At 35.7% G+C, this 25522-nt stretch overlaps 2 protein-coding genes and 1 pseudogene across 2 annotated transcripts; 1 reads left to right on the top strand and 2 right to left on the bottom strand.

The window, feature by feature from the left end:
• The first annotated feature begins 742 nt into the window (after positions 1-742).
• On the top strand, positions 743-4852 carry LOC107716060 (pentraxin-related protein PTX3-like; annotated as a pseudogene).
• An 815-nt stretch (positions 4853-5667) lies between these two features.
• On the bottom strand, positions 5668-12122 carry slc2a5 (solute carrier family 2 member 5). Its single transcript, XM_016522400.1, has 12 exons — positions 12027-12122; positions 11711-11809; positions 11447-11604; positions 11211-11335; positions 10982-11134; positions 10687-10812; positions 9064-9251; positions 8825-8935; positions 8591-8692; positions 7461-7536; positions 7017-7144; positions 5668-6058 (listed from the first exon to the last, which is right to left on the bottom strand). Exons 1-12 carry the CDS (start codon positions 12066-12068, stop codon positions 5831-5833), a joined length of 1536 nt encoding a protein of 511 aa, XP_016377886.1. The 5' UTR covers positions 12069-12122; the 3' UTR covers positions 5668-5830.
• Positions 12123-17645: 5523 nt separating this feature from the next.
• On the bottom strand, positions 17646-22089 carry LOC107716105 (probable G-protein coupled receptor 157). The gene is made up of 5 exons (XM_016522430.1): positions 21318-22089; positions 20466-20679; positions 18820-19014; positions 18445-18656; positions 17646-17823 (listed from the first exon to the last, which is right to left on the bottom strand). The coding sequence occupies exons 1-5, from the start codon at positions 21692-21694 to the stop codon at positions 17808-17810; spliced, it is 1014 nt and encodes a 337-aa protein (XP_016377916.1). The 5' UTR covers positions 21695-22089; the 3' UTR covers positions 17646-17807.
• Between the last annotated feature and the right edge of the window lie 3433 nt (positions 22090-25522).

The raw sequence follows: 25522 nt of genomic DNA, 5'->3' as shown, positions 1-25522 counted from the left end.
TTTAAATTGATCAAAAGTGATGATAAAGACATTTAGAATGTTACAAAAATTTATATTTCAGATAAATGCTGTTCTTCTGAACTTTCTATTTATCAAAGAAACCTGAAAAAATCTACTCAGTTGTTTTCAAATAAATAATAATAACAATAATAATAATAGTTTTCTGAGCAGCAAATCAGAATATTAGAATGATTTCTGAAGGATCATGTGACTGGAGTAATGATCCTAAAATTCAACTTTGATCACAGGAATAAATTACATTTTAAAATATATATATACTGTTCAAATTACAAAAATCACTTACAGTGTATCCATGTTTCCATGTTAATGGTTTTCATTTCTCTAGAAAATGCAAAGCAGTATATATATATAATACTGATTTGCAGAAAATTATTTCCTTAAACCACCTGCTACATTGTTATTATTTTATGACTTAAAATAAATCAGCTTTTATTAGTCTTCATCTCATGTCATCATTTAAACAGTTTGACATGTTAACGTTACACCTTTATAGATAAGCAAAGTCTCTATATATTCAAATTCAAATAGCTATTATCTAAAAAAAGGTGCAACCTTAAGAGTAAACATGAAAAAAAAGGAGGAATCCACTGAACAAAACCAGATGGACCTGTTTGTGAATCCTGAGAACTACAGCTGTTTCAAACATTTATTTGCCAATACGTCAAAGCTTCTCTAAATGACCATGTTACTACACGCCCTTGGCATTCTGGGTGTAAACCGTTGCAATCAATGTCTCTCTCAGCACCTCTGTACAATCCTGTGAACGAGACTGTTAGAGCATACATCACACTCAGAGAGTCTGTGCACTTTGAGAATGCAGCTGTGTTTAGTCCTGTTATTCACCGGATTGCTGAATTTCGCATCAGCTGGAATAGATGGAGAGAAATGGACATATTCAGGCAAGTGCTTCCTTTTCTAAACAAATATTCACACCATTAAGCGTACGAGTTCCAATGCCCATAAGTTTGTAAGGCAATGTTCAATCATTTACGTTTACAGTTAGTTTTAACATTAAACATTTAGCTTTATATTAAATCGTTTGTATAGCCTCGCTACTGGTCTTACTGTAGCAGTTGTACAAAGTTTTATTTGTCAAATGACAATGAACTGCGTTGTTCTAACTTACCAGTAGTTATCAGAAAAAGGATACACAAATATTAAAATAAATAATAAAATTGAGAATAGAAAAGATAGTAAGCTGGCATGCAAAGAAAGATAATAATGAAAGATAAGATAATGATCTAACCTCGTTTAAAAAGATGGCTATGTAAAAAAGTACGAATTTAATGATTTTCAGTGGAATTTCATTTGGTCTCGTACTGTATCGCGTAGTTTGTAAGTCGCTTTGGATAAAAGCGTCTGCTAAATGACTAAAAGTAAAGTAAAGTAAAAGTAAATTAACGCATGAGTGACGTAGGCTACTGTTGCTATGGTTACCTTTTCACGCGACAGCGACTTTTTCGTTAGCGAAAATTCGCGCTGCTATTTCCTTTAAATCCTAGTTTAAAAAAAAAACGTGTGTGTACCCCCACCAACACCAAATATTATAATCGGCTAAGTTTTATTGTGAAATTTGTGGCGCTCTGCTTAAATGCCTTTCGTTGTTTTATACAGAAGGAGAACTGGATCAGAAAAACTGGGCAGAAAAGTTTCCCGAGTGCGGCCTCAACAAACAGTCTCCCATTGACATACAGCGGCGCAAAGTGCGTTACAATCAGCGACTGCTACAGCTCGAGCTGACAGGCTATGAGGACATGCACGGCAGCTTTCGCATGAAGAACAATGGACATTCTGGTATGGATTCTTATATTAGAACCATTTCAAATCAATGGACAATTCTTTATTATTATCATTATTTTTTAATTAATATAGACCACCTGCTATTGTTATGTGGCTCTTTTATCTATATAGCCTACGTTGATTTTTGTCGCCCCCTTTTGTTTTAAAGTGGCCAAAAATTTGTATCCATTTTGTACTAACGGTATCTTTATAGTATCTGTCTTCATTTAATATATGCTTCCCGTCTTACTACTTCAGTCTGTGTAACTTAATCTTTAAAGGGTAGATTAGCTTTCCATGAATGTAGCCCACTATCTTGTTTGTTTTTGACAGTGGAAATTCAGCTGCCACAGACTATGATGATTACCAAGGGGTTTCAAGACCGCTACAACTGCTGTCCAGATGCATCTGCACTGGGGAGGCTGGGACTTGGAAGCCAGTGGATCAGAGCACACAGTGGATGGCATCCGCTACATGGCAGAAGTATTTACATAATTAATTTTAGCCCAACAAATGAATGCATAAAAACATTTAGAGACATCCTAGATGTAAATAAAGCAATGCTGTTAAGTGACTGTAGGGCTGAGGGCTTATCCATTCAAGTGATGCTGGACATGTGCCGGAAATCTTACTACAGTATGTCAGGTTCTATTTTAGACAAATATGTAGTTATCATTGTTCTATTATAAATTGTATTGTTTTATAAATAATATTCCTGCATTTAAGTTGCTCAAGAGTGTTGAGAAACTTTAATTTAGCAATACGGAAGGACTTGTTCAACCCAATATGTTTTGAACTTCACATTACTCAATTTGAAGTGTAATTTCTAGCACCTTCCTGTTTGACTTCTTGTGTAACAGCTGCATGTGGTTCACTACAACTCTGATAAGTACAGCAGCTTCCACGAGGCCAAAGATAAACAAGACGGTCTTGCAGTTTTAGCCTCTTTTTATGAGGTAAGACTGGCTGTAACCATCTTTTTCATCCTCTTTGGCCTCCAAAAGTTCTCATGAAAAAGTTTTCAATCTTTTTTTGCTTTTCCTTTAACTTTTAATGTAGTGACCTTCAGATCAGGAAATTGGAGAGCACATTAATGGACCATGAAAATAAGACCCTGTGGAACGACTACCGCATGGCCCAGCCTCTGAATGACAGAGTGGTGGAGTCCTCTTTCCTCCCACGCCTGGGCAAAGGAGGTTAGGGCAGAGCTTCATCCTTTCCAGCAGCTATGAAAAACGCTGTTTGTTAGGCCTGCAGTGCCTGAGCATATTCTCCCTCTCTCCTCTTTGGTTTCTTGCAGGAATTTGCCGTCAGGAAGAGATTGAAGCTAAGCTTAAAAGGATTGAGAGCCTTATTGTGTCACTGGACAAAAAAACTGTTCCAGGTATAACTTTTGATGAGAAATGTCAAGATTACAGGGAAATCTCAAAGGGGTAGTACACCCAAAAATAAAAATTCTTCATGTCTTTAAAAAACATGTATGACTTTCTTCTGTGAAACAGAAAAGGAGTTATTTGTAACAGAATGTACATGCTGCTTTTTCCATACAATGAAAGGGAATGGTGGCCAAAGCTGTCAAGCTAAATTTTCAATGAATAGAGACTTAAATAGTGACTGTTCCTCATTCAAACTACCGTATGGCTACAGAAACATTTGAAAATTTTAGTAATTTTGCTTTTTTTATTTGGTTATTTTTCTGTTTATTTTCTTATTTTTTATTTTCATTTTTTTCTTATTTATTTTTATTTTAATTTCAGTCATATTAGTATTTATTTCAATTAGTTGCAAAGGCAATTTTATTTTATTGTATTTTATTATTTTATCTTATTTTATTTTATTTCAATTAATGACATTTAAAAAAAAAATTTAATAATTTTAGTTTTATTTATCAAAAACAACACTGGTCAAAAGCTTTGGAAAATACTGTATACTTTTAAAATGTTTGTATGGTGTTTCATCCTTTTTGGAGCTGGACACAATCGGTTGGTTCACCATGCACTTTCATTGTATGAAAAAGCAGCTCAGACATGCATTCAACTTGTTTCATGAAAAAATGTCAAACACGGGGGTGAGTAAATAACAGAATTTTTTTTTTTGGGCGAACTATCCCTTTAAATGTAATGTGTCATTCTCGGTATACATTGTTAATCTGTCTCTAAATTAAAATAAGCTTTGACATTGATATTTGGTCTTTTCAAGGACCATTGTTTACAAGTACAGGTGATTATTTTTTTGCAGTGGGTCCAACTGTAGTTTTAGAACCGTAGACATTCAAATATACCATGACAACTAATGTAAACAAGTGAGATTCTATTTATCGACTTACGTCAACTTTCCTTCTCAAGGCCTGCAACATATATCGCCACTGGTCCTCTACTTCCCAAAAAAGAATTTGGAGAGTTATGCCTTGGTAGTCTTATCCCACCCCATGAACCTCCAGTCCTTTACAGCCTGCATGAACATCTGTATACCGGCCTTACAAGACCTCACCGTGCTTTCTTACTCCACATCACATGACAACGAGCTCATGATCACTTTGGGCTCTGAAGTGGGTCTCTGGATCGGAGATGAGTTTGTGAATTTACCATTTGAACGTCAATCCCACGAATGGACAAACTACTGCTTTACCTGGGCATCACACACAGGAGGGGCTGAACTGTGGGTGAATGGACTGGTCGGGGTAGAGCGGTACATTCGGGCAGGATACACCATTCCAGCTGGAGGAACCCTCATTTTGGGGAAGGACCAGGATGGCTTTTTAGGGATCTCAGTCAGTGATGCTTTTGCAGGGCACATGACCGATGTAAATGTGTGGGATTATGTGCTGACTGCGGCAGAGATTAGGGAGCAAATGTTGTGTGATAATGGCAAGGTGAAAGGGAATGTCCTGAGCTGGGGAATCACTCCGCTCAGTCTGTATGGAGGAGTTCAGCTGCAGGCTGAGCAGGTTTGCCACTGAGAGAGAAAGAGATTGCCACAGGCTAAGAACTTCTTTAAACGAATGACAATATCAGCAATATTGGCTCTGCTAACTTGAACTGTATACTCACCCAGGGGAATAACTGCAGTTGAGAAAGATATATTCTATTCAATCTGTATTTTAAATAAAAGCATTTCAATGTATTTTTACCCAATTGAATAATGTGAATCATATCTGAAGAATTTTAATAAACAATATTTGCATTCTTAACCTTCTTAAATCTGTTAATTTATTCAAAATGCAGTTTGTACATACTGTATAATACCTTGAATATTTATGAAGGGCATGTTTCTAGTTTCTGAAGACAAAAATGATATCACAATGACAAAAAACATTTAAAAATAATACAATCTTTAATTATTTCTTCTTAGAATAGGAATTAAGCTGTGAAGGACCTTCATTAAAATACATAAATATTTGAAATATGTTTGTCCAAATCAACCCAAATCAAAGTCATATGATGCAACAAACATATAGAAACATGCAAAAAACATAAAACAGAAAATGATATTATATAAAGGACACCTGCAGACCCTTAAGCTCAAGAAGTCTCTTAAAAGATCGTTTGACCTTTATGACATGGCATTATTGTAAATTATGCAATGAAAGTTATTATAAAGAATTATAAATGCTAAAGAAAATTTGTACACAATACTTCTTACCATAAAAATATTTTAAAACATTTTTAGTTATAAGGAAAATATATTACTTTGCACTCGATGATTACATCAGTTGTCATTAAATTAAATCTTTTGTTGAACTTTGTATAAAAGTTTTTCAAAACCATATGAAAATAATATGAATACAAGAACTTGGGACATGCATTTTAAACCTGATTTTTAAAATATGTTTTTCCTTTCTTGGACATTCTATATCAATACCCCAAATACAGATGACAATGAAAAGACACAATATTTTGATGGTATAATACAGGACCTGTTCTTGCTTTCAAAACCCCGGCAGATGCTGAAAAATAAAGTGCATTAAAACAGTTCAAAGCATTGCAGACAAACACAAGAACATGTCCTGTGTAAATGACCCCTTATCCATTCAGAGAAATGTGTTTTTAATTTCCTGTTCGCTGCTTTCCCCTCCAGTCTCTTTGATCTCAGAGTCCCCAGCCTCCACCACAATATCCACCTTGTTTCTATGAGCAAAAAGCTTGCTGGTCTCCAGAAAGGTCTTGTTTTTGGTCTCTGGGATGACCACCCAGATGTAGATAAGTGTGGCAAGACAGATGCAGGCAAAAATGATGAAGCTGTAAGCACCCAGGCCTCTCTGTAGACACAAATGAGCAAATGAGTCCTTGAGCAAACTCAAGTCCTCTTTAACATTTTGCTTTGATGATTCAGTGAGTTTCATAACTGTAAAAGGATTTGCACTGATTCCATTAATTACTCACTTAGCTTGTTTCTTCATCGGAACAGATTTGGAGAAATGTAGCATTACATCACTCAGATGCTCTGCAGTGAATGGGTGCCACAGAATGCGAGTGCAAACAGCTGTAGAAAACATCACAATAATCCACAAGTCGTGTGGAGTCATATGGATTGCTTGTGGATTATTGTTTTTATCAGCTGTTTGAAATCTTTCTGACAGCACCCATTTACAGCAGAGGATCCACTGAGCAAGTGATGTAATGCTAAATGTCTCCAAATCTGTATCTGATGAAGAAACAAACTCATCCACATCTTGGATCACCTGAGGGTGAGTACATTTCCAGCATATTTTCATTTTTGGGTGAACTATTCCTTTAATAACTTAAAGGTACAATAGAAGATCTTGGAAATTGCTAACTTTAGCCTGATAGCACTGAAAGCGAACGTCCCACCCTTCCTGCAATCGCCGTCCCAAGCCACGCCACCTGAACGCATTTACACTCACAGACCAGAGACAACAGCGTGAACATGCTGATGACGTATCCTGTCTGCACGAACCGAGTGCGCAGAGGTATGCTAATACATACGTTGAGAGGCAGGTAGGAAAGCATATTAAAACGCTCGGACAGAGTGTTTTGATTGGACAAACATTTCTTGATCCTACGCCTTCCACAGAATATATAAATACAGACAAATACATTTAGATCACTTATCTTAATAATTGCTATCGGGATGTGAAGAGACTTTCAACCAGCATAACAAAAAATGTTTCTGAAGACAATCACCTATTGCACCTTTAACAAAAGTATCAATTGCAATACTGTGACTCTTTGTTAGTGTTGCATTTGACCTCTGACCTCTAGAAAGGGGAAGACCAGGCCGACTGTGAAGTTTGAGAGCCAGTGAACTGAGCCAGCCACCATGAACGCTGGTGGTCTAGAAGACTGCCGGAACATCTCTGTGGTGATTACATTAGGAATAGGACCTGCAGAGGGATGCAGAAAAAGCTGTCAAATCTGGCTATTCTATCATCAAACACATCATCTTTTTATAGGCAGTGAGAAAAGAGACTGCTTGAAACACTGTGCTGCTTTTACAATCTGTTTTACTGCCACTTTAAAGCACTTCTCCTGCATTCACTCCAGGGGTTTAATGTAAAATCCCAGAAAATGCAGCATAAATCTATTGTCATTCCCCACCAAGGAATACAACAAATGAAAGGGAGGGAGTGAATTCATTGAGATGCAGCAAACCCCCCTGTGCATCTGCAATATGCCCCTATGGGATTGGCGTGAACTCACTTGGGCCAATAGCATGTCCGATGACGTAAATAATGACACAGACGATGCTGACATAGGGCATCCAGTCCAGTGAAGTCTGTGGGTGGAAAGTGCTGCATTTATTCTACCATTTATAGCGTTGCATTTCACATAGACCCAAGAGGCAAATTCATCAGGCCAGCACATTCACAGATCTAAAATGAAAATCTCAGCTGGGACTGATATTTTACAATGCCTATAACACCTGTCTGTCTGTAAACAAGAATTTACTACAACCATAATGGGCCACATAAAGAAACCCCCTTATTTAGTTAAAGTGAATCTGATTAGTCATAATAATCAGCTCTAATCTGAATAGGGTTCAAAAATCTGGATGATATATATATATATATATATATATATCAGCTGTTAATTATTATGTTTAACCAATAAATTACTTACATTAAAATATTACTATGACATTACTTAAAAATATTTCAATTTTAATTTTATTATTAAAATAATACTTTGTCTAAATATACTATCAGTTTGTTTAAATATATTAAAAATAAAACACAAATATTTGAATTATTTGCACTTATGTTACAATACAGATAAACCATTAATAATTATGTTAAGGTCAATAACCAATAAATTACCTATATTAGAATATTACTATGACATCATTTAAACAATAATATTTTAATTTTAAATAAATATCTAAATAATGTCATAACCATATTAAAAATATTACTGACGTTATTTAGACAATAATATTTTAATTTTAATTATAAATATAAATATCTATCAGTCTTAATATACTATCAGCTTCTCTTAGAAAAATAAATAAATAATTTTTAACACTACAAGTGAATTTAGGCATCACAACATTATAAATGTACAGTGTAAATATGGAAATTCACTTTGAAATTAGCTAAAGATTACATTTAACTGTATTATTATATAATTAATGCTTTCACATAAATTGACATTAAGATGATGGCAAAGATCATGTAAAATCAGGGCAAATAAGCACACACAATAGAATGTATATCAGTCTGTGTATATCTAATTATAAATCTAATATCTAATAATTCTAAACATTTGTAATATTTCCAGATTTTATTCGTCCATCTCTAGTTTGTATTTAAATGAATACAGTGTTGTTATACCTGGAAGTAGAGTGCTATGGTCAGGAGAACACAGGCTCCACAGCAGACACCAAAGCCGATCAGTAGCAACAACTTTCTACCAGATTTCTCCACTATGAACACCTACACAAGCAGAAAATCATATTCTTTACACTCATATTTCTTTGTGAAGTAAATGAGCTCCTCATAAGGGGTATCAAACTATGAAGAGCATTAATAAGTCAAAAAAACAAAACAAAACAATAAGTGGCTTACGGCTGCTATTGTCATGAAGACATTAACTGCTCCTGTTCCAACCGTCACATACTGAACGTGATCGTCAGCCACTCCTGCTGAGCTATAGATGCTGTCAGCATAGTAATAAATCTGAAGATTGGGTTAAAATTAGGATTTAGTTGAGCAAAACATTTCAAATTTATAACACCACACTTACGCTTTCAGAAAAAAATGTATTGAAAATAATCATCTGTGTGATGTTTTAAAGTGGTGCTTACGGCATTGACTCCTGACAGTTGTTGGCCCATGTTCATGAAGATTACTGACAGCAGCTGCCAGCGCAGCGAGCGGAAAGTGAAGAGGTTGAGCACAGAGAGTCGACCTTCTGCTTGCTCTGACTGTTCCTCCACACGCATCTCGCACAGCTCCTCATCTACATCCTCCCAGCCACGCAGCCTCTGCAGTCCTAAAACACAACACATCAGATGCTTCATTTAAGCAATATCTCCCAGGGTGATATTCAGATCAACAGCACGATTACGAGTGTGATATAGCCCTTAATACAAAAGTTCAATGAGCAAGACGTTAATATTGAGTAACTTACATTTTGGTTGCTTCGTAACTGACATGAAAAGCCTAAATTAAATCTGTTCATTATACAAAGCAATTGTAACTCTTCACAAGACTTGGATTAGACTATTCGATTCATATGGATTTGTTTTATGACATCTTTATAACCTTTTTGGATATTTTAAGTTTTGATTACTACCTCAGGTTTCATTAAAAATATCTTAATTTGTGTTTTGAAGATTAACCAAAGTCTTATGGGTTTGGAACGACATGAGGGTGAAATGATGACTGAATTTTCCTTTTTGGGTGAACTATTCTTTTAATGAAAAAATTTGAACTATTCAATTATGCAATCATAAAGCCAGTAAATAGTTTCGCTTCTGAATAATATTTCATATCGAATAATAGTATTTTGAATAAATCCGTTCAATGAATGTTAATGATTCAATGACTCTTTCATAAAGACAGTCACTTGTTTCGTTACTAAATAAATCAGTGTTTTGAATATACCAGCTAAATGAATGTGAATGATTTAATGTCACAGTCATAAAGCCAGTCACTTGTTTCATTTCTGATTAAATCAGTGGTTTGAACGAATCAGTGGAATGAATGGGAATGATTCAATGATGCTCTCATAAAGACAGTCACTTGATTTGTTCCTGAATGAATCAGTGTTTTTAAATGAATCAGTTGAATACATTTGACGGACACTCTCATTAAGCCAGTTAATTGTTTAATTCCTAAATGAATCAGTCTTTTTAAACAAATCTGTTGAATGAATGTGAATGATTCAGTGTCATACTCATAAAGACAGTCACTTGTCGCCAGCTACTGGAGTAATGATGTAACCTGCAGTCACTAATACACAGACTGACAGAACTAAATGTCAATCTGTGTATACAGCATATTCTTTCCATATTAAAAGACTAAAACTGACATTGACGTAGCCATTTAGATCATATTTTAAAAACAATACTAATAACAAAAATGATTTAAACGTGTCCCATGTACATCATTCACATTATATGTATTTTTTACTCCGAAAAAAAAAAAGATAAAAATACTGATTAAGAAAATTAATTTTTTGCAGTGTACACAAGAACTTGAGGTGCTTACAAGGATCCAACAAGGTCCTCTCTTCAATAAAAAATGACGGAAAGTGTCCAATATGTTGTAAATGAATTACATAAGTCCACTTGATAAAGCCAGCCCTACTCCATCATAAAACCCCTGCAATCTTGATGAGTTCATCGTTGGTGAACATCCAACTGTAAACCTCACATTTTCTTTGTGTGCTCTGACATGGAAGACTAAAATAACTCCTTCTGTACCTTTCCTGGCAGTTTTTTCATCCCCCTTCTGTATGAGCATGTAGCGTGGGCTCTCAGGGAAGAAAGGCAGAAGCAGCAGCTCAATGGCAGCTGGAATCCCTGTGAGACCCAACATGATGGGCCAGCCTAGAGAGAGAACATTACACATCACCACGAGCAGCAGGGGCATGTTTCTCCAACTGCACTCCCAAATTCCTCTACAATAGCACAGCAATACTAGAGCATCTCATGATTAAACATATTTGCGTTATAGTCTAGAAAAAAAGCGACAAAAATCCCATGGACTGTGCATTACCTTCCATATTTCCCAGGATATTGCGAACACCGAACACTTGGGCAACAAGGATGCCAATAGTGATGAAAAGCTGTGGCACAATTCCGATGGCCCCCCTGTAATTCTTGGGTGCGATTTCTCCTAAATACATGGACACCACATTGGAGGACAGGCCTGGAAAACACAGTCACATACTGTCATGCTTAAACATATAGCTGATCCATACTGACAGGTGGAATATTCTACTGACCTGCACAGATGCCCACTAAAAAGCGTGCAGCAATGATGATTTCAAATGACCCTGCCACTTCACTCACACCCATCATTATAGCAGGTACAATAGAGAAGATGTTGTTGAACAGGAGTGTGCCTTTTCTATAAGAAAAAGACCTTGGTTAGGGTGAATGATAATTGGGATTCAATGCAATGTATTGAAAAAAACAACAGATTTTTTTTTACAACCCAATACAGTTCAAAGGAAATTACCTCCCGAATTTGTTCACTAATGGGGCTACCATGAGAGATCCAAAAAACCCACCCAGTGGGAACATGGACACTGTTACGGACCACAGGAGGGTCAGGAGATTGTCTGACATTGGACCATAACGATCCTCATATATTCGGGTGTAGAACAGCTTCATCTCCTTTTATCAGAATATCAGAGTTAAGTTTATCAGAGATGAAATATAATATAATATAATATAATATAATATAATATAATATACAAAACAATATATATAAAGTCAGTACCGGGGCAGGTGAGTTGATCACAGCCACATTGTATCCATACTGAAAAGACGAACCAAATCCGGCGATCAGAGAAGCTGCAGCCAGGGTCAGCGTCACTCTCTGTAAAATTGCATTAATTTTAGAAATATGTAAATACAAATAAATTTCTATATTAAAATTTTATTTTTAGTCATATGGAAGCAGCTGCAGTATATTTGAAAGGACAAAAACATATTGCTTGTTGATTGTTGTCTATCTGTTACCAAACCAAAAAGCAAAGAACAAAATAAGTGTAAAACAATTATGAGGCAGAAATATGTTTGTCAAAAGTACTTACCCCCTTCCTCTCACTTTTCTCCATGTCCATCTCTTCCTTCATGCTTTAAATCGACAGTACAGTCAGAAAGAACACCAGCGAAAAGAAACGACAGCTCTTTCTTTATATGGTACTTTGGACATTGGAGCCGACCCTAAAAACCAAGATTAAAGTTATTTGGTATTAAAGCAACTGATATAAACAGATAAAAGTAAGCTACCTACTTATCTGCACCTATAAAGAAAAGCACATGTCATTAATCATGTCATTTATTGGGCTTCTGTACTTCCAAGTGTTTACTTCTTTGCCTCAACATCTGGTTTCTGTGACATTTCCTGTCTATTTTTAATAATAATAATAAAAATAATAATAACTCATTACATTTATATAGCGCTTTTCTAGGCACTCAAAGCACTTTACATTGTCAGGTGGTATCTCCTCATCCACCACCAGTGTGCAGCATCCACCTGGATGATGCGACGGCAGCCATAGTGCGCCAGAACGCCCACCACACACCAGCTTATTGGTGGAGAGGAGACAGAGTGATGAAGCCAATTAGCAGATATGGGGATTGTTAGGAGGCCATGATGATCAGAGGCCAATGGGCAAATTTGGCCAGGATGCCGAGGTCACACCTCTACTCTTTTCGAAAGACATCCTGGGATTTTTAATGACCACAGAGAGTCAGGACCTCGGTTTAACGTCTCATCCGAAGGATGGGATCTCATATTGACTAACCCTTGTGTTTTTGATGTTCTGAGGTCTATATCTTGGTATATATGTGCATGCACACTATTATGGTTGTGCTAAGCCTCTCTCTAGAAATGGTTTGAGGATATCCTGCTGCAAACATTGAGCAGAGGAGAGTGTACAGACTAATGCACGTCACAAATAAACTTTCTGTTCCTCATGAATATTCTGGGTTCCTTCAGGGCTACAACAATTAAAAGGTAATGCTGGCAGGAATAAAGACTGGCAAACAATGCATTTAGTTTGTCTTGCATGTAGTGTTATTTATTTTTTCATAAAGAATTCATAAAGACAAAAAAAATAACATGTCTTTGGAGAACGTTTGCGCCCCTTATAGGTGAAAAGTGTTTATGCAAGCGTACATGACAAGCAGTTTTTGTCTCATCTAAAACATGTAACTCAAACTATTCGAATGTAAAACAAAAATAACAAAATACAAATAAATTAAATTAAAAATGAATTATTGATGTTTTCAGGTATCTGAAAAAATAAAAAATAAAATAAAATAAAAAATGATGGTTGTCCTCTAACACAGAGGTCCCCAACCACCGGGCCGTGGAAGAATTGTTAGCAAGAACGTTCTGGGAAAAATGTGTATAGATATGTTATTTATTTATGTTAATGATTGTTCTTATTATTCAGTATTTTCGTTGTATGCGATTGATATGGAGTAGCAATTTGACGATTTCATGTTAAATAAGTAAATGAAAGATATTTTCTGCTCTGATCTGTCACATATTAGGGGTTAAACGGATCGCAGTTGAGTTGATCCATAATAGCTACGTATGGATGAGACCCTACCGTCCGGCACGCACTTGATTCGCAGATTAATTTGCCAATTTACACGTTCAAGCAATTTTAAACAACAAGAATAAGAAACGAAAGAGAGCTCAATTCGAAACGTAACCAGTCAGTGGTGAAAAAAAGGTTGGAGACCCCTGCTCTAACAGACCTCCATACTCAGAACTTCACACACAACCTGCAAATTAGCATATTTTAATTAAGACCCTATTTATAATTAAGATAACTGCTGGTTTACACCTAAGTTATGAAAATAATAAATCCCTTGACTTATCAGAACAACTTCTGGAGTTTGTAATTGAATAATTACTCAATGTCATGTTCTAAAGGAAAAACATTGTAGTCAGAAATAAAAGGATTTCAGTAACACTCATGAATATTCATTTAGAATTTTCTCAGCCCCACTCCTGCCGAGTTACTGAAATAAGCAGAAAGATACACAAAAATACAAATGAAAAAAAAAAATGCTGAATTCTATGTGCTAAACAGATGTGGTGTTTTCCCCTTTATCAGCATAACCAGGGTCCAATCCTAAACCAATTAAAGTCTGAAGAATCCAGATCTCTAAATTTCCTTCCCAGCAAAGGTACAGACAATCATAACTTAAACTATTTCAGGGGACAATATCTTGTATGGCTATGCAATTGAACAATGTGCAATTCAGGAATATTTATTGTAAATGTCTATGTTGGTGGCAATATATCAAATAATAAATTGTAAACACAGTAGGCCAAATAGATTAAATAGACTATAACCACGTCAAATGAAAGACTATGAAGATAGTATTGCCTTGCATACAGTGTGAAAAGTGAACCAATCCAGGATCTGAATATGGACCTCAGCCCACTAATTGGTGACCTCTGACCCAGACTGTTGATCTCCACTAAATATCAATAGATGCTAAGCTTAGCTGTGCTTGTCACAAAACTGACTGCATATGCACAGCATGGTGCACCACTAAATGTATTTATATCATTATTTTACATGAATACATCATTTAAATCAAATAAAACATCTAAAACATGTGGCAGTTTTATTCTTGTGGTGTTTTGACAAATGCATCATTGTCAGATATGTTTGAGTCTCTAAACAGCACAAGATCTGAGAGAAACTTACTCTGGCACCAGCGTTGGGGAAGATACTTTAAAACTTCCAATCTACAAATTACTTAGAATTTAAAATAGCTACCCTTTAAGTATTCAGTTTTCAAAAACTACATATATATATAAAATATTTAATTGCTTCCCAACAAAAATGTCTCTGCACAAATATAATCTATAATGAGAAAAACAGGTGATGGTGGTGATTTATTATTTTGTCCTGATACAATCTGACAAGTGCTGGGCGATCTTACATCTAGAAAAGCACATGCCTTTTGAAAAAAACACACTATCTTTTATTTCCAATAATTGTCCCATCAACTTTGATAACCATGTACATAATATTTACATTGTAGGGGTTTGAAAACATGCTGAAAAACACGTTGTCCAAAGTACATGCCCAAGGCTTTGTTATGCTTAAATGCTTTATTGTAACGTCTTTACCTGCTTTGTACAGAGTTGTTTAGTGTTGCCCTGAAAAATCTTCATCACTTGTAAGCGACATCGTAGCTTATATTCCACAAATGATTTCAGTGGAATGTGAGCGAATAATATATATATAATACATAATATAATATATATACAAGCAAGAGGCATGATCCAGGGTATTTCCTCATGGGCTGCCAGCTTGATAACAGAACAGCTATTAAAAAACAACAACAACAACTTGGAAATTAGATATCAAATTAATTATTGACTGTTGACGCCCATTGTATAGTTAAAATGTAACATTATGCAGAATTTTTACATTTTATTTTATTTTTTGTTTGTTAACAATTGCACCTCATTAACGTGACTTTTTAATATCATGGAACTCTATATTGTAAAAACACCATACAAATGACGAAATTATTATTTTAATTCTCAAAAGAGTAAAAGAGATCAGGTCTATTCCATCAAATGTATTTCATGAGATACAGAGCCGCTTTTGAGAAAAAGCAGCATCCACAAACACTTTGATCAGCGTCACACGGACAGCAGGGGTCTCTGTCTGACCAGTATCTGCTCCCTCCTGCAGTGCTGCACTGCAGATTCTCTCATTCCTATTCCTCCTTCAGCAACTCATTAATCAAAATGATTGGACCTCATCAACTTAAACAGAGATCCTCAGCTGTTTATTTCAGCAGGTCGAGGGCTGAACACCCCACTAGGGATTGTGGTGAGGTGTGGGTCCTCACAGTCAGGTCTGTGCGGGTTTAAAAAAGCTCTCTCTTTAGGTTGTTGTCCTCTGCAGTGATATGCAGTCATTGCAGATACCCACAGAAGGGCTGTAACGCACCCAAGCGATGGACTCTGAAGTGAACAAAGATTCAAGAAAAGGTAAGTATCATGTGACTTACCAAAAAACAGCCATAAGTCAGAAAATATATGTTAATATTAAAATATATATATTAATATAAAAAGGTATCTTTGAAAATAAGGGTCTACACACACACACACACACACACACACACACGTCATTCTGTTTTAAGATTGAATTTCAATTGTTTTACAAATGATCAAATTTAGAGTACATATCATGATGTCTTAAATGAAAAAAATTAAATAATTCTAAAACATATATTATATATATAAGTATGAACTCTTAAAACTTGGAAATCAAAATTCTCAAAAGACAAACAACTACATTTACACACAGACAGACACACACAGACAGACAGACACACACACACACACACTCCTTTTTAAACTCTACAGTACACTGTCAAATAATACATAGATTACATAACTATGTACTTCCATAAAGCACTTAAATCCCAAGGAAGTGTGAATCCAAAAAATATTCTGTTTATCTGTTTATTGTGGTAAATCTGTTTTCTAAAATGACACTTTTGTTAATGAAGTGCTTAAGTGACAAGCCCCTAAAATGAATAACCAAAATCAAGTGATTGTTTTGTCCTATTTTGCCAGTAAAACATTACACTGCACTTGTGTTCATGCCAAAATTAATGTTACATGCTTCAAAAATGACTGTTGAACCATGTTTCCAGTTTCCACTCGTTATGAGCCGCTCATAGGACTGGCTTGTCAACTGACACTGCCTCAGGGTTAGCAATACCATAAGAGTGGGTGTATATCCAACATCCTCTTCCCTCAGCTCACATAACCAATCAGCACAACATTTGCCATTGTATTCAGCTTGTGCCCTTTTCCCAGCTATCCTCAGAACGGTTCCTCTTCTTGTAACCTAAAAGCAGCTCTGGTATCATGCTGAGATAATGGAGAAGTCACTCTGTATCCTGACTTTGGTGAAACTGGCATAGACTGATTCTCTTATACAGCATGTATTATCAAATATTTGGAGAAGCTCAGCTACAGCTCAGCTCCACTCTAAAGGCATATTAGCCAAAGTCAAAGGAGACTCAACTGAATGTCAAGGATTGAGGGAATGTGCAGGCGCAATCATTTAATAATTTACGGATAATTACCAAGCAGATTCTCCATAACCTTACACATATTATGGCCAAGAAAGAGTGTTCAGTGATGGTAGACACCTCTGATTGTTTGGGGATATGAAGCTAATAACACAAATGCAATACTTTCAAATAAATACATAAATTCATGAAATATGAACTTCAGTATGTATTATCTTAAAGTCCAACAACGCCCAACAACTGATGCAAAGAATCAAAACTCACACAATAATCTGACCAGGATTGTTATCATTTAACTAAAACACATTTTTGTTGATTGAAATAAGGCTAAAATCGAAAACAATATATGCATATTAGATGAAAAACCTAAACTATATGAAAAAAAAAGATTACCAAAATAAATTGAAGTATTTTACTAACTGGAAATATATAAAAACTAAAACCAAAATAAACCTCACTGGAAACAATAATAAAATAATAATAAAAATGACAAAACACAACAAGATTACTAAAAATTTTATTAAAATAAAAATGAAAACTGAAAATATAAAAACAAAAGCTAATTCAAAATATTTATGAAAACAATAATAGCATATAAAAAATAATACTGAATCTGACAGGTAATGAATCGCTTTATTGTAATCAATTGATATGTTGATAAAATATAACTACGTATACAAAGACTAAAAGCCACTTCTTCCCCATTGTTTCCAAAGGTATTTTTAAGGCATTGTGTGAAATAACAATAAATGTGCATGTTGCGGCTTGTGTCCTTGTTAGGTGCATGTGACTCTACACAGAGAAAAGTGAAAAAAAGAAGAATGAGATTATGACATAATACATTCATATAGACAAAAGAAATCCAATACATTTGTACATATAAATACAGCATATAATACACATAAATCATGCTTTAAAAATCCATATTAATTGCAATGTAAAGTAATAACATTGCATTAAGAATGCATGTGCTTTGTTGGGAGAAAGGGGAAAAAATCCCTTGTAAAAACACTTCACAGTACATTTGCCATTTTGGTCACTAAATAATAAACTGCTGTATCCTTGCTTCCCCTGAGCTACAGATCTCATTTCTATTTAAATGAACATGAGATATCTGTGACAGCAGAATGAAAACAGATTTGGAAGACAGAAAGCTTCTCGCCTAAAGCGCTGAGCTAAACCGGTAACAGAAAGTGCGTTTGTGTTTCATGCTCTGCAGGCTTTGTGCACGTGACCGCAGTCCCCTGTAATCCGTGAAGGCGCTTGGTCAAACAAGAAGGCTGATTGTAAGGCTCTGATGTTACTCCAACAACCACAACAGAGAGCCGTAAAGTCAGAGCTTTCACTCCAGCCTTGTGCATTCAAAATGAGTTAAATATGCAGCAGCAGATGCAGGATCATAGCAGCTTTTACCCCTCATTGTTCTCCCAGGTTTGGGGGCTGGTGTTTTCCTCCCTGTGAGAAGGCGTATGTGCACTTGCCCTGTTCTGGGACACTGATTCTGAACGCCAGTGTTTGTCCTGACCTTTGCAGCACAGCTGAGCCACCAGTCGTGATCGAATTGAGGGAGTCAACAGCACAAACATGATGCAGTTCGCAGCTCCTTGAAAGGTGTTTCCAATTCCCTATTAAAAAACGAATTTAGAATCATTGGGTTGCTGAATATAATAAAGGCCATTACAGATAAATGACTTTGATGAAGTATACAAATAAACTGCATGAATGGGACTTCAGGTGAAAGTAAATTAAGTTCATTTCAGGCTAACTAAGTGGAACCGGGTGACTTACATGCAAGGTGACCAGCACTGGGTTGTGTCCTGCAGGGGAGTCGGTCAGCAGGAGCAGGAAGCGGATGGTGCTCCACATGCGGAGCATGATGAAGATGATGGGGATGATGGTGAGCTTCCTGTCTGCCATGGAAGATGGCGAATGAGAGACAGGGCTGCTGGTCAGGATGGGACGGTACTCAGACAGGGCTGCATGCTTAAATACATCACAGAGAAAAATGGCATAAAAAAGAGATCAGCATTCTTTAGTCTTACAGAAAAAGCTTACCTAAAAAAGGTGTGTGGTCTATACGATTTTTAAATGAATAAAATGAATGCTTTTATTCAGCAAGAATTAATTCAGAATTAACAAATGGTCATTAAATTGGCCAAAGGTGCCAGTAAAGACAATTGTTAATTTTTTTTTTAAATGCTGTTTTTTTTTTTTTTTTAGCTTTCTATCAGGCTTCAAACTTCAAACTACTCTTTTCAACATTTATAATAAGAAATGTTTCTTGAGCACCAAATCAGCATATTAGAGTGATATCTGAAGGATCATGTGACAATAAGGACTGGAATAATGACTGCTGAAAATTCAGATTTGCCATCATAGGAATAAATTACACTTTAAAATATATTCAAATAGAAACCAGTTTTTATTTTTTTATTTTAATAATATTTCATGATATTACTGTTTTTACTGTAAATTCAGCCTTGGTGGGCATAAGAGACTTATGTCTCTTCTTAGTGTAAATGATGATTATTATTTTTTTGGCTGGTTTTTGTTTGCAAGGAAACAGCATTTTGTTAGATTTATAACAGGGTTTGTCAGATTTAATCTAAAATATCTGGAGAGGCTGAGGAGAGATGTCTTACTTTGCATGATGATTTAGAAAAATAATACAAAATCTAATGGATCTGCACAAAAAAAAATTCAATCTTAAGATAGTAATGATAAATATTTATGGTGAAGTTAGTTACTTAGGGAGAGTATATTCCATTTTCATTTTATATAGAACAACAACTTTTATGTCACACCATATGACAATTTTAGGCACGAATGCAACAAACTGGTAAATAAATCCAATTTCCAATACAAAATCTAAAAGACCACATATATTTTTGGAAATTTAAGAGTCAGTACAACACAACTCAATATTTTTTATGCCTAATATTTGAAGTAAAAAAAATGTCAACCACCCATAATCATACACCCCCATCACTATAGCATGTTGTTTCCAGAATGCAGTTGTGTTACTATGACAAGAATGTGGGCCAGTCTTTAATATTATTGAATAATATTTAATTTTCTCAGCAATGCACTTAAGTGGGTTCCCATCCCTTTTTACCAGTGAATGTCCATAATTTATCCAATTGATTTTTAAATGTCTTATATATATATATATATATTAATATTTTATAGGTCAGCATAACTAGTAAAATCTACTGATGACCAAAACTCCCATGACCTTTAAGATTTTATTAATATTCATGACATTTCCAGGCCTAGAGATCACTATCTTATGATATTTCCCTTATACATTAGCAGTGGACATTATTCCAGAAATTACTTGGCCGTTGCACACATTATGAGTTTATGAAAATGTCATGCAAACCTCTGCTAATCTGTAATGTTAAACTGTCTGTGATGAGCCGCAGTGGACTTACTGCTCTGTGAATGTGTATCTTTACAAGCATGTACAGGACTGGCAGTGTGACATAGGCAATGAATTCCCAGATCTTAGCAGTGAGCAGCATCCACAGCACACGGTCTTCGGCCTGGATGTTCACCCAGCACCAGCCAACAGACACTTCAGAGGCATCATAGCCGATCTTGTGCAGGGACAGGGCTGCCACAGTGATGGCGAAAGGAACGCCCCAGCTGACACAAACCATAAATCACAAGATCAGACTGCAAACAGACATCCACCCACAGGCTGCACAAGCGAGTTCATGAAAACCAAACCTCTCCCTTATTACGCAGAATCCTTATTAAATTCTCTATAAATTAATGAATACTGACTGTCTAAAACCCTTTTTCTTTGTGTAGCTGAAAGGATGTGATTCAAAAGGCAAAATATCATAAAAGGAATACAAATAATCTCCTTTCCTTTCCTAAAGGGCCATATCAGAATGGAAGGCCTTATGTAAAAGAATTGCGTAAATTGTATTTTATGTAAAGGAGAAACTACTTGAACTACACGTAAACTAATTTAATAAATACTATACATTAATAAATATAATAATGAACATTAAATTGAAAGATAATGTTAAGAAAATAGTTTAATTGACACTATAAACAAACATTGAAAGTTTTAAATGGGTACTATTAAAGTGAACGGTGACTCAGTCGTTCTTACAACATCTGCTTTTGTTTTCCACAGAAGAAAAAGTCATACAGGTTTGGGACACCACAATGGTCAGTACATTTTTAGAAAATTTCGAGCGAATATTTCTGGGGTGAAGTGTTCCTTTAAGAATTTCCTGGGAGTGAAGAAATGTAGAGATCGTAGAGTTTACCTGATAAGATGAAAATACAGCACCAAGTTGTTGGCCTGTCTCTGGCTGGACTTAACAATAAAAACGTATAGGTAGATGGCAATGGCCACAGTCCAGAAGAATGAGCTGGTGTTGGCGAATGTGGAAATTGCTCCTTGCGCAATACAATCCCCAGAATCAGAGTCAAAACTCCTCAAAACTCCATAAAAGTAAGAGAGTGCAGACAGAAGGTCAGTGACAGACAGATACACGAGCAGTTTTCTCGGTGTGGTTCTCAGATCGGGCCATCTCGCAAATGTGCATATGATTAAAAGTGACCCAAAAAACGAAAGTACACATGATGACAGGATAACAACCTGTTCGTAAACATACACCTCGGTGCGGTTCGTCTCGGCCATAGTTTCCCCTTGTACGACTTTAAAATCTACCAGCGCCTCGTTTGTTTGTTTGTTCGGTGTTTGGTAAAGTCTTATTTGAAGTATCGAATCCACTTGTAACCCGAAGAGATTTCCAGTCCTCTTTTCCCTTGACGAAGCATTACCATGAAAAACACGACGGGCTTTAAGATCCAGCGGCGTGAGACGCTTCACAAGCCAGTCCAACAGCTTCTTCACAACTGCTGAGGCAGTGAAACAATGTCATCACAACAAATTAAAACATGTTGAATTTTGTCTATTTTTTTTTTTAACTATACTTGATTGACTTTTTAAAACAAGACTAAACGTATCTCAGCCTTGAAATCTAAGCTGACGAACTCACGAACTTTGTTTTTGCGTTTATCAGTTTGATAAGGTTGTCACTTTTTTGATGACTGATTCATCAAGTGAATCGAATCATTTGAATCAATCACTAAAAGATTCGTACAGAATCGTTCACTGATTCATATAGTTACTCTTTCTGTTGGTTTCAACGTCACGCAAGTAGATGGTGACATGGAGCCATTCACTCAGTCGATTCGTTAAAAACACTGAATCACTCGACACAAGTCTTATCGTGCTTTATTAAAAGAGACTACAGAGAAAACGTTTAACGTTTTTCTTCACAGACGACAGTAAATCACATCAACTGTTTTTTTTGTTTTTGTTCTTTAATCACGAAACATTTGATTCACTTAAAAGATTGATTCTGAAACAACGATCCGTTCACGAACGAAACACCAGTACAAAGTAGACTGTAGACATAGATTCCAAACATTCTTTCTTCAGAACGTTAATCCTTGTCAACAAAATGTCATTCACCCGGAAATATTATTATATGCAACTGCATTCCAACATTCCAAATGGAACTGTGTTGAGAGTTATGCAAAATTATGTGTACAAGCAATGCGTCATTGTAAATGTGCCTGCAATTATTGACAATTAAATACATGCAATCACTATAATACGCCATTAGATGGCGCAATGTGAACTTCTATAAAGCTTCAAGATCTTGGTCTCTTTTCTTTAACCTCTTTATATCATTCATCTTATGATCTATCTTACTTAAAGTTTTTGGATGGTGTTTTTGTCACACACACACACACACACACACACACACACACACACACACACACACAAACACACACTGTGTGTATTCAGGTTTAATTCCCCACCAGAATAGAAAAACAGGTACACACATACACACACACACACACACACACATGTCTGGTTTGCTATCCTTGTGGGGACTCTCCATAGGCGTAATGGTTTTTCTACTGTACAGACCGTATATTCTATTGTCCTACACCAACCCTACCCCTAAACCTACCCCTTACAGGAAACTTTGTGCATTTTTAGATTTTCAAAAAACTTCATTCTGTGTGATTTATTAGCTTGTTTACCTGTGGGGACCTCAATTTAGGTCCCCACCGTGACACGAGTCCCCATGAGTCTGTGTGTATTCAGGTTTAAGTCCCCACCAGAATAGAAAAACAGGTACACACACACACACAAAGTAACCTATATTTCAGCATCCAGTGTGATGACGGTCTATTATTTAGGCTAGGATTAATTTGAGGTAAATGCATCTCCATTTATCACAATGTCACCAGTAGAGCAATAATGTTTTCTAAGAATACTGTTTCCCGTAGAACTGCAGCATTCTGTCCCAATGTGGTGCATCGTTTTATTTCAGGCAGAGAAGAAGAAAGTGGAGAAGAGAAAAGAAAAATCAATGCTTTGCTTGATCCTCCATTAAAGGCAACCCTAAGTTTTCTTCCCCTCAGTTCTGTGTGCTGTGCATTCAGAGTGTTATTTAGAGGAATTTCAGTGTCTCTTATTCTCATTACTCAGTGTGTTTTATGATTACAAAAAATGCAAAGGTATCTTTTTTGCCCTCAAAAATACCTTTAGGCTTGACAGACATCACCAGCATAAATTTGACATCAGCACTCTGTATTCTTCTGCCATGCATCCATAATTAATTAAATTAATTCCCAAATTCTGCCAGTAAGGTGTGAAGATGCAGCCTAAAGGTTGTTCAAATTGAGCATAAATGATGACGCCTTCAGCAGAGGGAATCGTTATATTTTAAATGTGTTGAATAATATATGTTTAAATACATATTATATTTTATTGTATTATATGTTGTGTAATTCAATGTAAATTATATTTGAGAAGGACTAAGTAAAAACATCTATTTTGTATACTGATATGTTCAAGTTCAGTTTGGATCTGTTATCACAGATAATACATGTAAATTAAACTCTGGAGCCACTGACATAATACAATCCAGACTCCAGAGATAAACTAGAATAGAATGCAAAATACTGTCTGCCTGTGTCTGGGTAAATCATACAACTGAAACAACATGAGATGTTTGTTGGGAGTTTGCCCCGTGCATTTATCATGCATTTTGTGCATAAAAAAAACGTAATTGACATTGTCTGTTAAGATTCAATCTAGCAAGTGACTAAACTGACAAATATCTGAGGTTATTCATACAGTTAATTTGGATTAAATTGCACTTTAAAATATATAAGGTGTTCAACATACCTTTGCGATCATAAGTTTGTGAAGGCTACACTCCACTGCACAGCATTATAATCACATTTTTAGCATATGATTTAAAACAAAGTGCTTTAATACATTGTAAAAGACCTTACTAAATTGATTTCCAGCTTTCCGGACAAGTTCAAACTTATTGCCACACTGATGTTATTACATCGAAACCTCAAGTGAGTTTTAGGCATTACATTCACTTGAACAAACTGCCCTTTTGATGATTAACAACCGAAACTAATGATATTACCTGAAAATGAAACTCAACTTAAAACTGCTTTAAAGACTAAACATACACCAGAAATAGAGAAATAAAACATGACAATAATGACAACATTTGAAAAACTCTTATTTTGTTTTTACTGTTATTTGGAAAAAATACATTCATATAGAATTACTATTAAAATACAGTCTACTAAAAACTTTTTCAAATAAATATGAATTTATACAAATATTACAAAACATTGTTTTAAAATGTTATTAAACACACACACACACACACACTCACTCACTCACTCACTCACTCACTCTCTCTATATATATATATGTATTTTGTTTCCCCATATATATTCCATTTCCTATATACTTTTTTCTACATATTTTTTTCAAACCAGAATTTCTAAATAAACACATCTTAACACAATATGAATATGTCATAGGACTGTAAGATAAGTAGGCCAAATATAAACAGGCCACACCATGTCATGGCAATACTGAAACTGCGAAATCTAGTCAGCTGATTTTCACAATAACACTTGACTGAATCACTCCTGATCTCATGGAAGAGAAAGAAAGAAAACAAATGAATTGATCTAAACTATGACTACAATGTCACGGAAAATATGAGCAAACATACTGTAAGCATGAATCAGTCTTTCACTTGAAAATCTCAAGTCGCTGTGAGTGTTCAAGCAGCGGTGCCAATAAACAAAAGCTGACACTCACAATTAGAAGAAGAATGAATGGGAAGAGAAGCTTGATAATGAGTACAGACTGAGGTTTCTCTTTTCTCGTCTCTCTCCAGCCTCTGAGCACGTGTGGGCAGCTGAGTGCGTGAGCGGGTTCGGATGAATGGGCCTCCCAAGGTGACGAGTTTCTGCGGCAGTATACTTGCTGATTGCTTCGTTCTCACTCCACACAACAACCAGCTAAGACACTGCCAAAGAACCACTCACAGCAGTGGCCCTCATCCCTCACTTGCTCTCTTCCCTTCCATCACTTCAGCATCTCTCACTATCAGCTGTCGGT

The sequence above is a fragment of the Sinocyclocheilus rhinocerous genome, unplaced genomic scaffold, assembly GCF_001515625.1.
Source record: "Sinocyclocheilus rhinocerous isolate Xijiao unplaced genomic scaffold, SAMN03320098_v1.1 scaffold148, whole genome shotgun sequence".
Taxonomy (NCBI): Eukaryota; Metazoa; Chordata; class Actinopteri; order Cypriniformes; family Cyprinidae; genus Sinocyclocheilus; species Sinocyclocheilus rhinocerous.
Note: the sequence above shows the minus strand (reverse complement) of the source record. Positions and strands in the feature narration are given on the sequence as shown.